This window comes from Hemitrygon akajei, unplaced genomic scaffold (genome assembly GCF_048418815.1).
Source record: "Hemitrygon akajei unplaced genomic scaffold, sHemAka1.3 Scf000054, whole genome shotgun sequence".
In the NCBI taxonomy this organism is placed as follows: Eukaryota; Metazoa; Chordata; class Chondrichthyes; order Myliobatiformes; family Dasyatidae; genus Hemitrygon; species Hemitrygon akajei.
In genome coordinates this window covers 5,714,811-5,731,015 of record NW_027331940.1, presented here as the reverse complement: position 1 = coordinate 5,731,015, position 16,205 = coordinate 5,714,811, and the positions used below count along the sequence as shown (strand labels likewise).

The 16,205-nt window shown below is 44.3% G+C and overlaps 2 protein-coding genes across 2 annotated transcripts in view; both read right to left on the bottom strand.

Moving 5' to 3' along the window:
• Positions 1–16,205, bottom strand: part of LOC140721392 (uncharacterized) — a 1,266,977-nt gene that overhangs the window by 897,430 nt on the left and 353,342 nt on the right. The gene's annotated exons all lie outside the window — the stretch shown is intronic.
• LOC140721357 (NACHT, LRR and PYD domains-containing protein 3-like) overlaps positions 1–16,205 on the bottom strand; it is a 48,144-nt gene that overhangs the window by 5,700 nt on the left and 26,239 nt on the right. Inside the window, exons 3-4 of the mRNA XM_073036197.1 lie at positions 3,819–3,976; positions 1,192–1,339 (exon numbers count right to left, since the gene is read on the bottom strand). Coding sequence (XP_072892298.1) covers positions 1,192–1,339; positions 3,819–3,976 — 306 coding nt within the window. The remainder of the gene's footprint in view (positions 1–1,191; positions 1,340–3,818; positions 3,977–16,205) is intronic.

Sequence of the window (16,205 nt, the reverse complement as noted above, 5' to 3'; positions counted from 1 at the left end):
AGAGTTGAAAGGTAATGTTTAAGAGTTGAGAGGTTATGAAGGGGATAGATCGAATTGACATGGATAGGCTTTTTCCGTTGAGAGTAGGGTAGATTCAAACAAGAGGACATGATTTGAGAGTTAGGGGGCAAAAGTTTAAGGGTAACACGAGGGGGAATTTCTTTACTCAGAGAGTGATAGCTGTGTGGAATGAGCTTCCTGTAGAAGTAGTAGAGGCCAGTTCAGTTGTGTCATTTAAGGTAAAATTGGATAGGTATATGGACATGAAAGTAGTGGAGGGTTATGGGCTGAGTGCAGGTAGGTGGGACTAGGTGAGATTAAGAGTTCGGCACGGACTAGGAGGGCCGAGATGGCCTGTTTCCGTGCTGTGATTGTTATATGGTTATATGGTCTGAGGAGACGAGGTCGAATGAGCTTCACTGTGTGTCTGACCCGGTGAGTGATGCGAGGATGAGGAATGAGCCTCACTGCGGGGCTGCCTCAATGTCACAGCGTTCGGCTGGAGCAGGGGTCCGATGGAACAGTTGGGAATGAAACCCGGAGCGCGCCCGTTAAAGGGGAGGATGGCTTTAAAGTGGACGGCGGGGAACCGGCCAAAATGTCCCAATCCCAAACCACGGTTCACACATTCAGATGTTCACAATCTCACTCTCTGTCCGGGTCCGGGTTTCTGCAGAGATCTCAGTTCCTTCTTCCATTTCTGACTGACCTGATTGTACTGCAGATTGAAACAGATGGAAGGATACAGATGAAATAAACATATTACACAACAGCGTCATAACAGGAGAGTGGGTAATGTTTCAACAACACTCATTGACAAATATTGCCAGAAAACCCACGGATCGGCTGAAATCTTATCACATTATTAACACAAATACTCATCCGATCGGGAGGGTCAGTATGAGGCGGTGGGGAGCGGGGAAAGATTGGTCTGTAAGCTAGTTTGATCCCTGATCCTCCACCGTCAGTGATAAGTTTGTACTGAGAGCGGAGACGAGATCCTCGGCACCAGAATCTGTGAGACCGACATCGTTCAGCCTGGAGATGAGACAGAGTGGGGGTGAAGGACACAGAGGCAGGAGACGGTACAAATCCCCAATGTTTATCAGTAACACAATTACTGATCACATTAATATTCAGTGTCAGACACGCAGTGACTGTAAACAAAATCTCCCACAGTCTGGTACTTACCACAGTTTCTGTATTTTACACACAGGGTTACTCAGAGCCGCAGACACCAGTTTCACTCCTGAATCTCCCAGGTTATTATCACTCAGGTTCAAGTCCGTTAGTGATCCTATTGTACTGAGAGCGTAGCCGAGATCCTCGGCACCAGAATCTGTGAGACCGACATTGAACAACCTTGAGATGAGAGGGAGTGAGGGTGAAGGACACAGAAAGACAGGAGACGGTACAAATCCCCAATGTTTATCAGTAACACAATTAGTGATCACATAAATATTCAGTGTCAGACACCAAGTGACTGTAAACACGATGTCCCAAAGTCTGGTACTTACCACAGATTCTGTATTTTACACTCCGGGTTCCTCAGAGACGCAGACACCAGTTTCACTCCTGAATCCCCCAGTTTCTTTTCACTCAGGTTCACCGTCGTCAGTAACCCAGTGGGACGGGTGGTCCCCAGCACTGAACACGCTGGGAGCAGCATGCCCTGGATTAAACTGTACACAATGTCAGGCATCTTGCACCTGAATTTAGGATCTGTGCATGTGTATTGGGGTTCTCTGTCTCTCCGGCTGTCAGCGAAATCAATGTTGTCATTGAATTCATCAAAACCATCCAATATAAACAGCAACACCTCTGGGTTGTGTTCTACCTGAAGGCTACGGATGTGTTCATTAATTATACGCCGACTCTGAGACGGGTATCAGTAATATCTGACAACGGAACGTCCCAACACCGTCAGACTGTATAAACGTTACAGTGACAGACTCAGTCCAGATTGCGTGTACAAGGAAATGTGCAAAATCTTCATGAAGCTTGTCATTCCCGGTGACGCCGCTAGTTACTCCATTCTGTATATACTGAACCGGGTCAAAAACTTTACTGGGTATTTTTTATAGGCGGCCCAATAGTAACAGGGATATCGAGGAGCAAATAGGGAAACGATCCTGGAAAGTTGTAAGAAGAACAGAGTTGTCGTGATGGAAGATATTAATTTCCCAAATATCGATTGGCATCTCCTTAGAGCTCGGGGTTTAGATGGAGTGCAGTTTCTTAGAACATAGAACATAGAATAGTACAGGACATTACGGGCCCTTCGGCCCACAATTTTGTGCTGACCCTCAAACTGCCTCCCATGTAACCCCTCACCTTAAGTTCCTCCATATACCTATCTAGTAGTCTCTTAAACTTCACTAGTGTATCTGCCTCCACCACTGACTCAGGCAGTGCATTCCACACACCAACCACTCTCTGAGTGAAAAACCTGCCTCTAATATCCCCCTTAAACTTCCTTCCCATTACCTTAAAGCCATGTCCTCTTGGACTGAGCAGTGGTGCCCTGGGGAAGAGGCGCTGGCTGTTCACTCTGTCTATTCCTCTTGATATCTTGTACAACTCTATCATGTATCCTCTCATCCTCCTTCTCTCCAAAGATGAAAGCCCTAGCTCCCTTAATCTCTGATCATAATCCATACTCTCTAAACCAGGCAGCATTCTGGTAAATCTCCTCTGTACCCTTTCCAATGCTTCCACGTTAAATGTGTTCTGGAAGGATTCTTGACACAATATGTAGAAAGCCTATGAAGAAATGTGGCAAAAATTCAGTAAGATTTGTCAAACATGACCTTCCACGCACAAATCTATGTTGACTGTTCCTAACCAGGCCCTGTCTTTCCAGAAAATTATACATACCATCTCTAAGAATACTTTCCATTCATTTCCCGAGTCTGTGATGTCTGATGATGTCAAATGCGTTCCCACCCCCGAGTGTTCCGACTTCCTTGAGGTGTTTAGTAAATAGATGACAACCACACTACTGCCCCATCGGTGCCATGACAATGCTCTATAATGAGGGTATCTCGATGACAGTTTGATCTTTTTTAACCGGTGTGAGGAACATATAACACGTGTAAGGCTGGTTATTCGTAGACTGTTAAGACTCGCCTGTTTGTGAAATTAGACTGAGATCCGCGTCCCCGAGGTCTCTTCTTTGGGATTTGTCACTTATAGATTTCTGTATTTTATGTGTCTTTGGAATGGCTTGATCTAATAAATAAGTTGCCCTTGCTTGTTTATCCTGTACTACTGCACCGACCTGTTATTATGGATTGTCAAATATGCAATCAGTTGATCTGACATTATATAATTTGCGGTATTTTGACTCTAAAAATTTATCAAATTGTATGCATGTAAGGTGTGACTTCATTTCCAGGTTTGCATTTTAAAAGCCAGATTTAGATGAATGATGTTTGCATTTAATTGTGGCTGTGTAACTATTCAGATTGTGTTGAGCGGTTACAGGGTCCTGTAATGCTTTCGATTGTCTATGTTTTTTTTTGGCATTTTTTAAATTTATCGAGCTTGCTTGGATCGTGGGGATGTCTTCCATGAAGAACCATGCTCTTCCATTGGTTCACTTTTTCTTTAATAGTGGTAATTACGGGGCTGTAGTTTAGGAGAAAATGGCGTCTAACGGCGACTCATTTGTTTGCATCTTCGGAAGCAGCTCTATTTCTGTCTTTAATACCTCTCTTGTTCCCTTTTAGGTTTATTTTGAAGATCCTGGCCCGGCATTAAACGCTGACTTCGATTATTTGCGGGAATGGACCCGCCATCGGGGTCTCATGACTGGCCGTTCTTCCACTCGGCCGAGAAGATCAGGGCGCCTTTGGAGCTTCCGGATTTCGTGGCCCTGGAAGGGGGCGGACTCGAGTTTGGTGCTTCTGCAGGAAATCGGTGCCTCCTGATCGGCAGAAGATCGAAAGCAGCAAGTTGGCTGTTGGCTGTGTGCCTAGAGACCCGAGTCATTTGGGCAGAAAAAGTGAAGCAACAGCTTATTAACACCATAAATCAGCGTGTGTTTGTGTCTCGGGACCAACTCTTTTTCCCTTATTAAGGAGAAAGTGAGCCTGTGGTATGTCAAATCACCCGGTGAACAAATAGTCTTTCGGGTACTGCAAGTCTGTGTCTTTATTGATGTTTTGTTGCACTTTTAAATGCTAGCTGGGGGCGCCGATCATTTTTTTTTTGCTGGTGGTGTAGGGTGGGATCTTTGCTTTGCTGCTGCTTACGCGTGGGAGGGAGGAGCTGCGGGGAATGTTGTAACATTTAACTGTCATTCACTCTTTGGGACACTCTACTGTTTTCGAGGATGGTTCTGAAGAAAAACAATTTCAGGATGTATATTGTACACATTCCTCCTTCATTAAGTATACTCTGCTTTTGAAAACTTTGAAACTTTTGACTTTTCTAGGATGTGCTCTCACTTAAATTTAGTCGCTTTCTCTTCTTATCAGAATTGCAATGCTCTCAGGCAGGGCCTATCGTACTGTTATTATTTACTATGTTTGTATTTGCACATTTTGTTGTATTTTGCACTCGTTCGCTTAGCGTTGTTGTTGCGTACATTCATTGATTCGGTTATGGTTACTGGGTTTATTTGAGTATGCCCGCAAAAATGTGGCAAGTCGATTCCACCTATATGGTGACATGCGGCTACTGTCGAAATAAATTTACTTTGAACTCTGAATATGGTCATCCCTGTTTAAATTGATCCGAGAGGACCAGCTGTTCGTCGCCTTCAAAGTGAAATCCTCCCTGTCAACTACTGTCATGTTCGCCGCAGTCGGTGGTACAACTCTCTTCCTCACTTAACTGCCTCTTTCGCAGCGCATTCGAACCCGGTCAGCCTGAGATGCCAATCGTACTTCAACCACATTTCCATAACCAAGTGTCCATAATACTGTCATTCACAACCACCTGCAGATTTTACGGGATTCACTAGTCTCAGAGATGAAGAAAATAGCGTTAGTAATTTAAATAAATCCGCTAAAGGACTATAAATACTGTAATTATATAATATTATAATAATACAATAAATATTAAAATAAATTTAAATATTATACAAATATAATAGATTATAAATATCCCTAAATAACATTTAGGGAAGACGATTGCAAAACATCGCTTTGTCTTCCAATAGACTGTACCATAAAGCACGTCGTCATTAAAAATGAAATTTATAATTGAAACCTGGTGCTAATAATGTAAATTTTGCAGTTCAGTTTGACAAGGTGACTGACGTATTTTTAGACTCGGGGATATTTACTTACTCCCCATGAAGCTGCATCGGGTAGAGCAACAAAGTCCAAGAATTAAAAAAACTAAAAATGCATTAAATATCTACTACAGCGTGCGTGTGTGTGTGTGTGTGTGTGTGTGTGTGTGTGTGTGTGTGTGTGTGTGTGTGTGTGTGTGTGTGTGTGTGTGTGTGTGTGTGTGTGTGTGTGTGTGTGTGTGTGTGTGTGTGTGTGTGTGTATTAACAGGGATAATCATTGCTAGTGGGTGTATTAACAAGGGTAATCTTTGCTAGTGGAGACGGGATGTCGCAACGTGCAAAATTACGACCATATAGTTTCAGCTATCACATTAGATCTTGACCTCAGGATTTTACAGTGCAGCGTATTCGACTTGCAGTAGGCTGTGTTCCAACGGGCATTTTATTTTCCTCCAAAATTCGAAAGACTTTCGGGGAGCAATTCAAGGTTGCTTCGTTCGCGGACACTAGTAGTTTGTTGTTTAGGTTCCAGTTAAAAGTCCTCCACTTCCTGGTCACATTTTATATCGGTTGTGGGACGAACGACACAGCGATCTTGAGATTGGATGACACAGGTGCCGTATGATCTTGTGAAAGTAACGAGAGAGGTTTGGATCAGGATGAACTCAAATGAGGAGTAAAGTCTGGAATTAGCTCAGACTCAGACTCAAAATTAACAAAACGATACAAACACAATCCATTGGCGAAATCCCAAACAGTAATACGAAAAATGCAACTCTTCCGACTGAGCCCTGAGCGCTCAGTACGAAGACTTCATGCAGGGACTTTCCATGAATAAACATGACAGCAATAATAGGCAGTCTGATAAGGGAGAACGGCATTCATTCTTTTACATTGTTACTTTGCATGTCCAGACACCACATTAGGGCTGAGAACTTGTATTTTCATTTGAGCTGATTGTCCACTCACGGTGCTTCATTTTCTCAGCCAGTTCACGTGAACCTTCATTCATTGTTGTTCTCCATGTCCAACAAACCATATATCATCGATACAGGTAAAACAGGGACAGCAAGTGAGGGATTACACTCTGCTGACTCACTGTCTACTGGATCATGAAATTTAGTCGGCCTTTGTAAATACCCTTGAAGTGACAATTGAATGATGAACTGACATCACTCCCATGTCACAGCGTATCTACCTTGTGGATATCAATCCGGTAAGATTGAGAAAAGAAGTATTTAAATATTCAAAACGGCTTCTCATTGTCCGCACTCCTGTGATGTGAGCTTGATCAAAGTCACAATATCTGGGAAGAAGTAGATGAACGATATATAGTTACACAGACAAAAGAACAGAGAAACAGGCAGGCAGAGGACAGGCACACCGGCAGACGGCCAGATAGTTAGAGAGATAGATGGATAGATAGGTCGATGTGCAGACACGCATATCGACAGACGAACGTATATGTTGTTCAGAAAGCCATAATCTGCAGAGCAGTGAGCAGAAACGAGGCAAAGGCAATGGAAATAGACAAAGAAGATGCTTTTGTTCTTGCAATGTGATCGCAGGAATGGAGGTCCGTTCTCAGGGATGGCTTCATCAAAACAACTACAGGTGGACACAATGAGTTGTTTTGTTTTTGATGATCGAAAGCAAACCATTTTCAGTTGAGAAGGAACAGCTTGTGACCTGGTGGTCTGCGCCCAGTGTTTGGCTTGAACCAGTCTGAGTTGGGAAGGACAAAATCAGTTACCAAGATCACGGTGAAGCTGAGGCAAACAAATAAAAACTGAAACCCACACTCTCACATTGTAACAAGACTGACAGATACAGAATGAAACCCACACTTTCACACTGTAGCAGAGACTGAAAGATACAGAATGAAACCCACACTCTCACACTGTAGCAGACACTGACAGATACAGAATGAAACCCACACTCTCACACTGTAACAGAGACTGACAGATACAGAATGAAACCCACACTCTCACACTGTAACAGAGACTGACAGATACAGAATGAAACCCACACTTTCACACTGTAGCAGAGACTGACAGATACAGAATGAAACCAACACTTTCACACTGTAGCAGAGACTGACAGATACAGAATGAAACCCACACTCTCACACTGTAACAGAGACTGACAGACACAGAATGAAACCCACACTCTCACACTGTAACGGAGACTGACAGACACCGAATGAAACCCACTCTCTCACACTGTAGCAGAGACTGACAGATACAGAATGAAACCCACACTCTCACACTGTAACACAGACTGACAGATACAGAATGAAACCCACACTCTCACACTGTAGCAGAGTCCGACAGATACAGAATAAAACCCACACTCTCACACTGTAGCAGAGACGGAGAGATACAGAATGAAACCCACACTCTCACACTGTAGCACTGTAACCCTCTCTTCATTTTTACCTTGTAATCAACTGCATGCTCAATCCTATTACTCTGTTCTCCCACTTGTACAATGTCCTATGTATGTTACTAAAAAGGGCTTCTTTGGTTTGTTACGAGTAGGAATGCTTCTTTGTCTGTTAAAAGTTTCTCTTGCCGTTGTTTCGCTTTAGAATGGCTGATATGGTATTTGTATTCATTTGTTAATCACTGGGGACTGTTATTGTGTTTTGTGAGGCTGGGAACTTGGGGGAGGGGTTGCGCGGGCTTGGGGTGTGAGGAGAGTCCGGAGGGAGACGCCGAGGAAGGAGAACGTGCGCTCGGACGACCACCGGGGAGTCCGATGTGGGAGTTTCGGGAGGACAACCACCGAGGAGTCGAATGGTTCGCTGGATGAGCTCCACCGATGTGCACTAAACTGACTGAACTTTGATAAGTTGGCGCCTTTTGTTTTTTTTCTTGTATATATATATATATATATATATATATATATATATATATATATATATATATATATATTGTATTGCCTAATACTCTTTTAATTTTAGTAAACTCTTTAAATTGTATTTCTTAACGGTATTTGTTGTGGGTTTGACACTGTTGGCGGGCGCGAGGCATAAGCGCGATTCTCACAGCACCTGCGTGTACGGGAGGTGGGTTGGTGTGTGGCTGGATCTCTTTTCCCCCTAGACATATACCAGCCTGTTGGGTAAGTGTTACACACTTTATTGTTCTTCTTCTTTAATTCGACTGTGAATAATCCTTGTTTCTACAACATGGCCTTGCAGCTGTTTCAATGTCGCTTTTGTTTCTTCAATCCTTTAATCGATATTCTGACTCCACCGTGAAATATCGTGTTCAACGCGTTCCGACTGGGAGGAGAAAGGCATGAACTGGGAGATCGACAAAGAATTTAATGCACGTGCTGATACTCATTTGCCTGCGTGCGCGCGTGCAGGCGGGCGCGCGCGCGCGCGCGCGTGTGTGTGTGTGTATGCGTGTGTGTGTGTGTGTGTGTGTGTGTGTGTGTGTGTGTGTATGTGTGTGTGTGTGTGTGTGTTGAGTGTGTGTGTGTGTGTGTCTGTGTGTGTTGTGTGTGTGTGTGTGTGTGTGTGTGTGTGCTCTGTGTGTGTGTGTGTGTGTGTGTGTGTGTATGTGTGTGTGCGTGTGTGTGTCTGCCTGCTAATAATGTCTTTTAATATGGTTTTATGTGATGGTGTGGCCCTACTTTTCGGCACTGCGGGGTAATGCCAAGAACATGGGCATTTTTACGTTCAACCATGAGAAGAATCCGTTTGGAATCTATAGATGGCCCGAAGTATTTTGTTAAATTATGCCGGTATTCCCACCAGGGAGAAACGTGTGGATGGTCGTTCTCGTACCCCACAGGGCAGTGAATGGCAGCCTTATCAGCCCATTGTATTCGTACAGCGAATTGCGCGCCACAGAAGTTCGGCATCTCACTGTTCCACGAGTGGATTCATCATCGACTTTGTCCGTTAGTTCAACGTTTCAAAATCCACAGAACGAGTAGGAAATTTTATACAGACACGTTATAATGTATATTAGAGGTACACACTTACATACGTAACTTTAGCAGCTTTATACGCACTTTTTCCCCGAATCAATTTCTTTCTGAAATCCAACCTGGTGACTCTGTAATATCTTCACTGGTACTTATTTGCATTTACACCGATGTTGATACAATGCTTTCTATTTTTTCTCTCTGACGGGTACAGCAGCGGACAATGTCTGTAATGCTGGGGTCATTGGTTTGCATTTCGCGCCACATATTTGCCAACATCTGTGTTTGTGACTGACTCGGTGACAGTGCAAACAGTGAAGGTTTGCGCCAAAAAGTACAAAGCATTAATGTCAATGTATCATATCTAGGAAAAAGTCACCAGAGCAATGTAAGTGAATCATAAGCTACGTCCACATTATACCGGATAATATTGAAAACGCCGGTTTCGCGTAAAAACGATAGGCGCCCACACAAGGCGTTTTTGAAAGTACCTCCGTCCACATTAAAATGGTTATTTGGGCGAATCTCCTCCTACTGGGCATGCGCAGGCCACATCTACCGAAATCAAGCGACACGTTTGGTGTCGAACTTCGCCGTGAAGGATTTGGTGCGCGTTGGTGCGACTAGAAAAACTTAAAATGAAATTGCCAAACGACGGACAGCTGTTGGCTCTCACGCAGGAGGACTTAAAAGAAGCAAATACCGGAGCGTATGGAGGCAACCGACAGGGAGTTCACGGATAGTTTGACCCGACTGATGACGGACATTGAAAAACTGACTAACTCTGTTGCAGAGGGATTTGCAGTGATGAGTAATATGATGGCTCACCCCGACTACTTTTCACCGCCACAATACCAGCATCACAGCCACAATACCAGCTTCACAGCCACTACAATAGCAACACATACGGACACACAGACGACCGGGTGGCCCCAATGCACCACTGCACAACATCTTCCCCACTCCCACAGAGGGGTGACACTGGAAACAGTTCCTACATCCGCTGTGTCTTCACCGATGAAAGGAACGACAGCTACAACGAAATGCGATAAGGCTTGTTATTGGGCAAAAGTGAAATTTGCTGTTACCTCATTTTCTTTGCCTTTACTTTTGCCATGTCTTTCTGTATTATTTTGCTGTATTTAACATGTGCAATAAAACGAGTTACTGGGCAAAGGTGATGTAGTCCCAGCGTTAGCCGTCCCTTGAGGCTACAAGACTGGTATTGTTTTCAGTTCAATGAAATAAGGCGTACTATTTCCCCATTGGCATTATGGTTCGCTAAAACAGAGAAATAATTGCTAATTAGTAGTAATTATTTGTAGTAAATAGTAGTAATGTACAAGTTGTTTTCATCATTAGTAACCGATTATTCTAAGAAAGAATGCCATTCTGTGCTTCAGCTACACTGAGGACGGAAACATCCAGACGCGGTGGACTCTCAACAACGTGTGATCGGTGAAGGGTTTTACTCTGCAGGCGTAAAAGAAATTTGCTCTCTGGGCGTTGTTATAACTGTTTGAGTTTACTTAGTGGCTATTTACAACTTTTATGATATTTAGAAATTGGGAATATTCCGAAAAGAATTGCAAATACTAACAGCCTTGGATTAACAATGCCTGAAGAGAGGGCTATTTGTTACACAGTGATTACAATTGCCTGCAGCCCGGGTAAGTGCCTTTCGATGACTTATACGGAAGCAGAGACCTCCAGCCGCTATCTGCTACTGCTGATGTGATTTTAATCGGTGTTTATTAAAAGTCCCTAAAGTGCCGTCTCGTTCCTCTCAATCTCCTGCGCCCTGTTAATATTTTAACCTGGTTCATGCAGACTTGTCACTGGAACTGTCTGTAGTCTTCTCATTTGTGACGTGAGACCTCGAATTGTACAGACACAGCACAAACAACCCATGTCCAGCAAAACCTCCCGTCATTAGCGGACCTCATTCCTTCCAACCCTGCCACGTGAGCAGTAGATTAAAGTTTAAACTGGCAGGAAATATCTTTGATTTCAACTTGTGAAATTCTGTTCCCTTTTCTGGTTCAGGTTCACGGGAAGTGAGCATCACAGGCAATTCTGATATTATTACCGTCTCTCTAATTTTCCCGATCGGATGATTAACGTAACAATCCGCAGGATTCTTGGGACTACAGTCACATAAAATCCAGATAAAGGCGAATATTCTCCATCCCTAAAGGACATTTGTGAAACAAATGAGGCTTTACAGCAACTTAGTAGTGTCGTGTGCTTCGTCACCGAGGCCGGCTTGTTAGGGAAGGGTGAAAGAGACTCGTCTAAAGACAGGAATTCCAACGGAGCGGCCGTGCGGTAGGATTCCATTTCACCATAAACGATGCGCCGCCACGGCTGTGATCCAGAGACTCTTGTCGCTCCTCAAACACTCGCGCACGCATCTTCCAGCGGCTGTGCGCCCAACTGGAAATTTACCAATTTTTACCAAGAATTTCTCTTCCCTCTTTCTGAAAGGTAAACTCATTTTACCCTTCTATTTTCCCCTCCCAGCACTGTTCAATTACAGGATGCTCCATTTTCTACTCTTTGACAATTCCCAAGTTTTTCCAGTCTCAAATTCTGATCTATGTTCCTCGGTGTCAGCACTGTTCCCTCGCAGATGCGCATGTACGCAGCTGCGCCAGAACTGAAATGGGTCACTCTGTAAATATTTTGTTGAAATCATTGTTAATATAATTATGAAATACCTTGAAGTTAACTGTATTACTGAATATAATCTATAAATGTGTAAAATACTAAACGTACCACATTTACATTGAAACATTTTAGAGCTTCAACCTATTTGCGTTGTCATTATTTCAGTTTGCATCACTGTCAAAAATGGTCACAATAAAGACAGAAACCGCCAACGCCGTTCAGTCAGAACATTTCACTTTGGCATACTCCCTGTCAGAGGTGACTGCCTGACAGCATTTATCTGTGTTGTGTTGTGTTTTATCATTGTTTGATATGGATATTACATATATAAAAAAAAAACATTACAAGTGCCGTGCACTTTTAAGACCGGGTAACAATGTTTTGTTCGGAGAAATGGTTTGTCCCTGAATCAGTAAAATAAAACAGAGGGAAGGTTGCTGGGGTGCGAGATCTTGGTTTCAGAATCTGACCTTGCAATCGAATAATAACTAAAGCCTCTAGAAAGAAGCGTAGATGCGCACTTCAATTACACTCCCTCTCTCCTTGGAGATACCGCGCTTGGAGTTCTGTGAACAGTTTTAGTCGCCCTGTTATAGGAAAGGCAGATGTACGCTGAACGGAATGTAAAGAATATTTACAAAGATGCTGCCGGAACTCCAGGGCTTGAATTACAGGGAGAGGTTCGGTAGAAGGCATTTTATTCTTTGAGGCAGGCATTTCGCGGATGGCTTAATAAAGATGCATAAAGCTATGATAATGTATAGATACTGTCATTCATCTCAGTGTGGTTGGGTGATCGCGAACAAAAGGGGGTATATTTAAGATCAGAGGGCAGAAATGTAGTTGGATTCCGAGCGACGTTTTCTCACATAGAAGTTGCTCTGTGTATTGAACAGCCTGACAAAGGAAATGGGCGATAGAGTGTCATTAACAATATTTAAAATACACCTGGACAGTTTGAGAAATGCGAAAGCCTTAGAGAGATATGATCCAAAAGCGAAAGAACGCGATCAGCTCAGATGGCCGTGCCGGTCGGCATGGAGATATGGGCCGAAGGGAGCGTTTCTGTGAACTATCATTCTTGGACTCTGCTCATCGGTGCTGCATCGGTGAACGTGAGGAGACAAAGCAGCAGGTGCTCCTGTAAAGCGCTTTGTGCTGCGGTCAGGCTTTCAAACAAACCGCAAAAACACAGGTATTCTTTACTTCCACTGATAATGTCCAGCAGAGATGAACAACGGATTTTACTTCAAGCGAACAGATCATGGCTGTATTTCCACGCAAAATGTGTTTTTTTTAATTCTTATTTTTGGTCTTTTTTGTCTCACTGCAGTTAACCTTGTGGCAATCATCATTCTCAGCCGAGGAAACTGAGGTCTCTCCAAATGCGTCACGCGGTACCTGGTGGCGATGGCTGCGGCGGATCTAATGGTGGTGATTATCGAAGTCCTGTTCTACCAGATGCGTCGAGCATACAGATTTCATTACGGAGTCCTGGACAACGTTCCGTTCTGCCTTGTCCACTACGTCCTGTGTCACGTGGCCGTTGACTGTTCCGTGTGGTTTACTGTCGCTTTCACTTTCGATCGCTTTGTGGTCATTTGCTCGCCTACTTTTAAAGCAAAATACTGCACCCCCAGAATTGCTGGTATGGTGATGGGCGCACTATCGCTCCGTTTCTTTTTTTAAAAAACATACCATTTTATTTCATGTATATGGAAAGAATAGCGTTGTTGGTGAGGGGTAATTGGATTTGTTTCAGTAGACCCGTAGTGCCTTTCTCGCCATCGTTTGAGGGGTTTTATTGGGTAGACCGTCTGTTGAATCCGCTACTTACTTTCTTCCTCATTTTGACCCTCAATGCTCTGACCGTCAGACAGATACTGGCGGCGAGCAGAGTCCGCAGGGGGCTGAAGGGACGGGGAAGTTGCGGGAAACAGCGAGATCCGGAAATAGAGAGTCGGAGACAACCACTCTGGTCTTCATTCTCATGCGATGCCTCTACACAGACCTGGAAATGTCAATCCGGCTTTTTCAGGCACAGTTCTGGGGTTCTGTGATTCAGAATTTCAGCAGCTGCACAAATACATTTATCTACGGAGTGACCCAGACCCGATTCAGAGAGCAGTTGGAAGTTATTTTGATCTCCCCCGCTACTTTTGTTTTGAAACATTTTAGAAGTCTCTACCGCTCGGTCGAAAGGGTCAAGTAATTTTGACATTCCGAAAATAAATCCACACCTGCTCTACAAGCGCATGAATAACTTGAACTTCCTGAAAACGTTGTTGTTCCCAGCAGTTCAGCCTTTCCATTAATTCAGTAAATGAAGTATTGTTATTTATATATAAGTTGTGGAGATAATCAGGTAAGGAGTTGTGAAAGGGAGACATGATGACCCCAACAGACTCGCAGGTGAAGTGTCGCCACACCTGGAAGAACTGTTTGGGGCCTGAGGGAGGGGGTTGTAAGGGCAGATGTTGCGCTTGTTCCAGTTGTAATGATAAGTGCCAGGAAGAAGATCAGTGGGGAGGGACAAGGGAGTCACATAGGGAGTCATCCCTGCAGAAAGCAGAAATGTTCGGGAGTTGTATGTGGATGGGAAAATCTGCTCGGTGGTGGGATCCCGTTGGAGGTGGTGGAAGTTATGTGTAATTATGTGCAGAATCTGCATTGTGATGCGGTAAGTGAGGACAAGAGGAACACTATCCGTGATGGGGCGGCGGGAGGATGGTGTAAGGGCAGATGTGTGTGAAATGGAAGAGATGCGGGTGAGGCAGCGTTCATGTTGGGGGAGAGGAAGCCCCTTTCTTTGAAGAAGGACATCTCAGTTGCTCTGGAATGAAAAGCCTCAGCCTGAGAGCAGATACAGAGGGGTCGGAGGAGCTGAAAGAAGGGGTGGCTTTGTTTACCAATGACAGGGTAGAAAGAGGTACCGTCCGGACTGCGGTGAGGCAGTAGGTTTATAAAATACACCAGGTTATAGACTGTCTCCGGAGATGGAGGCAGAGATGGAGAAAGAGAAGAGCGGAGTCGGAAATGGAGCAGGTAAATTTGAGGGCAGGGTGATCTCGGAGGCAAAGTTGAATAAATGGACGAGCTCAGCACGAGTGCGGGAAGCAGCAACTATGCAATCGTCGATGTAGCGTTGGATGATTTCGGGAAAGTTGCTGCTGTAGGAGTTGAACAGTCCGGGTGACTTATCCAACTTGATGCTTTCCAAAAGCTCCAGCACATCCTCTTCCTTAATATTTACATGTTCAAGCTTTTCATTTCGCTGTAGGTCATTCCTACAAACGCCAAGATCCTTTTTCCGTAGTGAATACTGAAGCAAAGTACTCATTAAGTACCTCCGTTATCTCCCCTGTCTCTATACACTCTTTTCCACGGTCACACTTGATTGGTTCTATTCTCTCATTTCTTATCCTCTTTCTCTTCACCTACTTGTAGAATGCCTTGGGGTTTTCCTTAATCCTGTCCATCAAGGCCTTCTCATGGCCCCTTCCAGCTCTCCTAATTTCTTTCTTGAGCTGCTTCCTGCTAACGTTATAATCTTCCAGCTCTCTATCATTACCTAGATTTTTGAACCTTTCGTAAGCTCTTCCTTTCTTCTTGACTGGATCTACTACATCCTTTGTACACTTCTTCGGCTTCTCTGCTCCAGGACGAGTAATAACAGCTTTTGCAGTCTAACCTGCGTCTGAGGTCCCTTACCGTGGAAATATTCCCAGGAATATTCTCGGCTACATGACGGAGACGTCCACATCCATCCTAAGTTGCCGGGACCTGAATTGGGAGCCAGAGTCCAGCTGTGCCCAGCCCTGCTCCGAAATCTTCCTGCTTCTGCCTCTGGGCTTCGAAGTGTCCAGATGCGCGGGACAAGTTTGTTTTTCACTGATAATGGTGGGTGCCTGGAAAATCGGCAGTCGGTAATACATTGTTGTTTACGACGCTGTTGGCTCAGCACATGACATGCAGTGAATGAATGGAGATGGGTACCGGACAGTGAACAGAGTTTAGTCTCATTCGGCATCTTGTTCAGCGCAGGAGTGGTGAGTCACAGGGCTTGTTCCTGTTTTCTGCTGTTCCATGATCCCAACACGTCCAGGTGATGTGTTCCCTTTGTAATATCAGTCTGTTCACCAATCTGTTCTGTCCATTCACCTACATTCATCTCGTTCTTCTGCACTGATGGATGTAATGTAGGACACTGTATCCTGCAACACAGGAACAACTCTTCCGCCCACCATGTCCCTGACGGGGGGAACATTCCCGGCTGTGCAGTGACGTAATCAGTGACGCCAATTTCTCAGGATTCTTCCATCAACCGCGTGCTGCAGTGAGCAGCTTTGG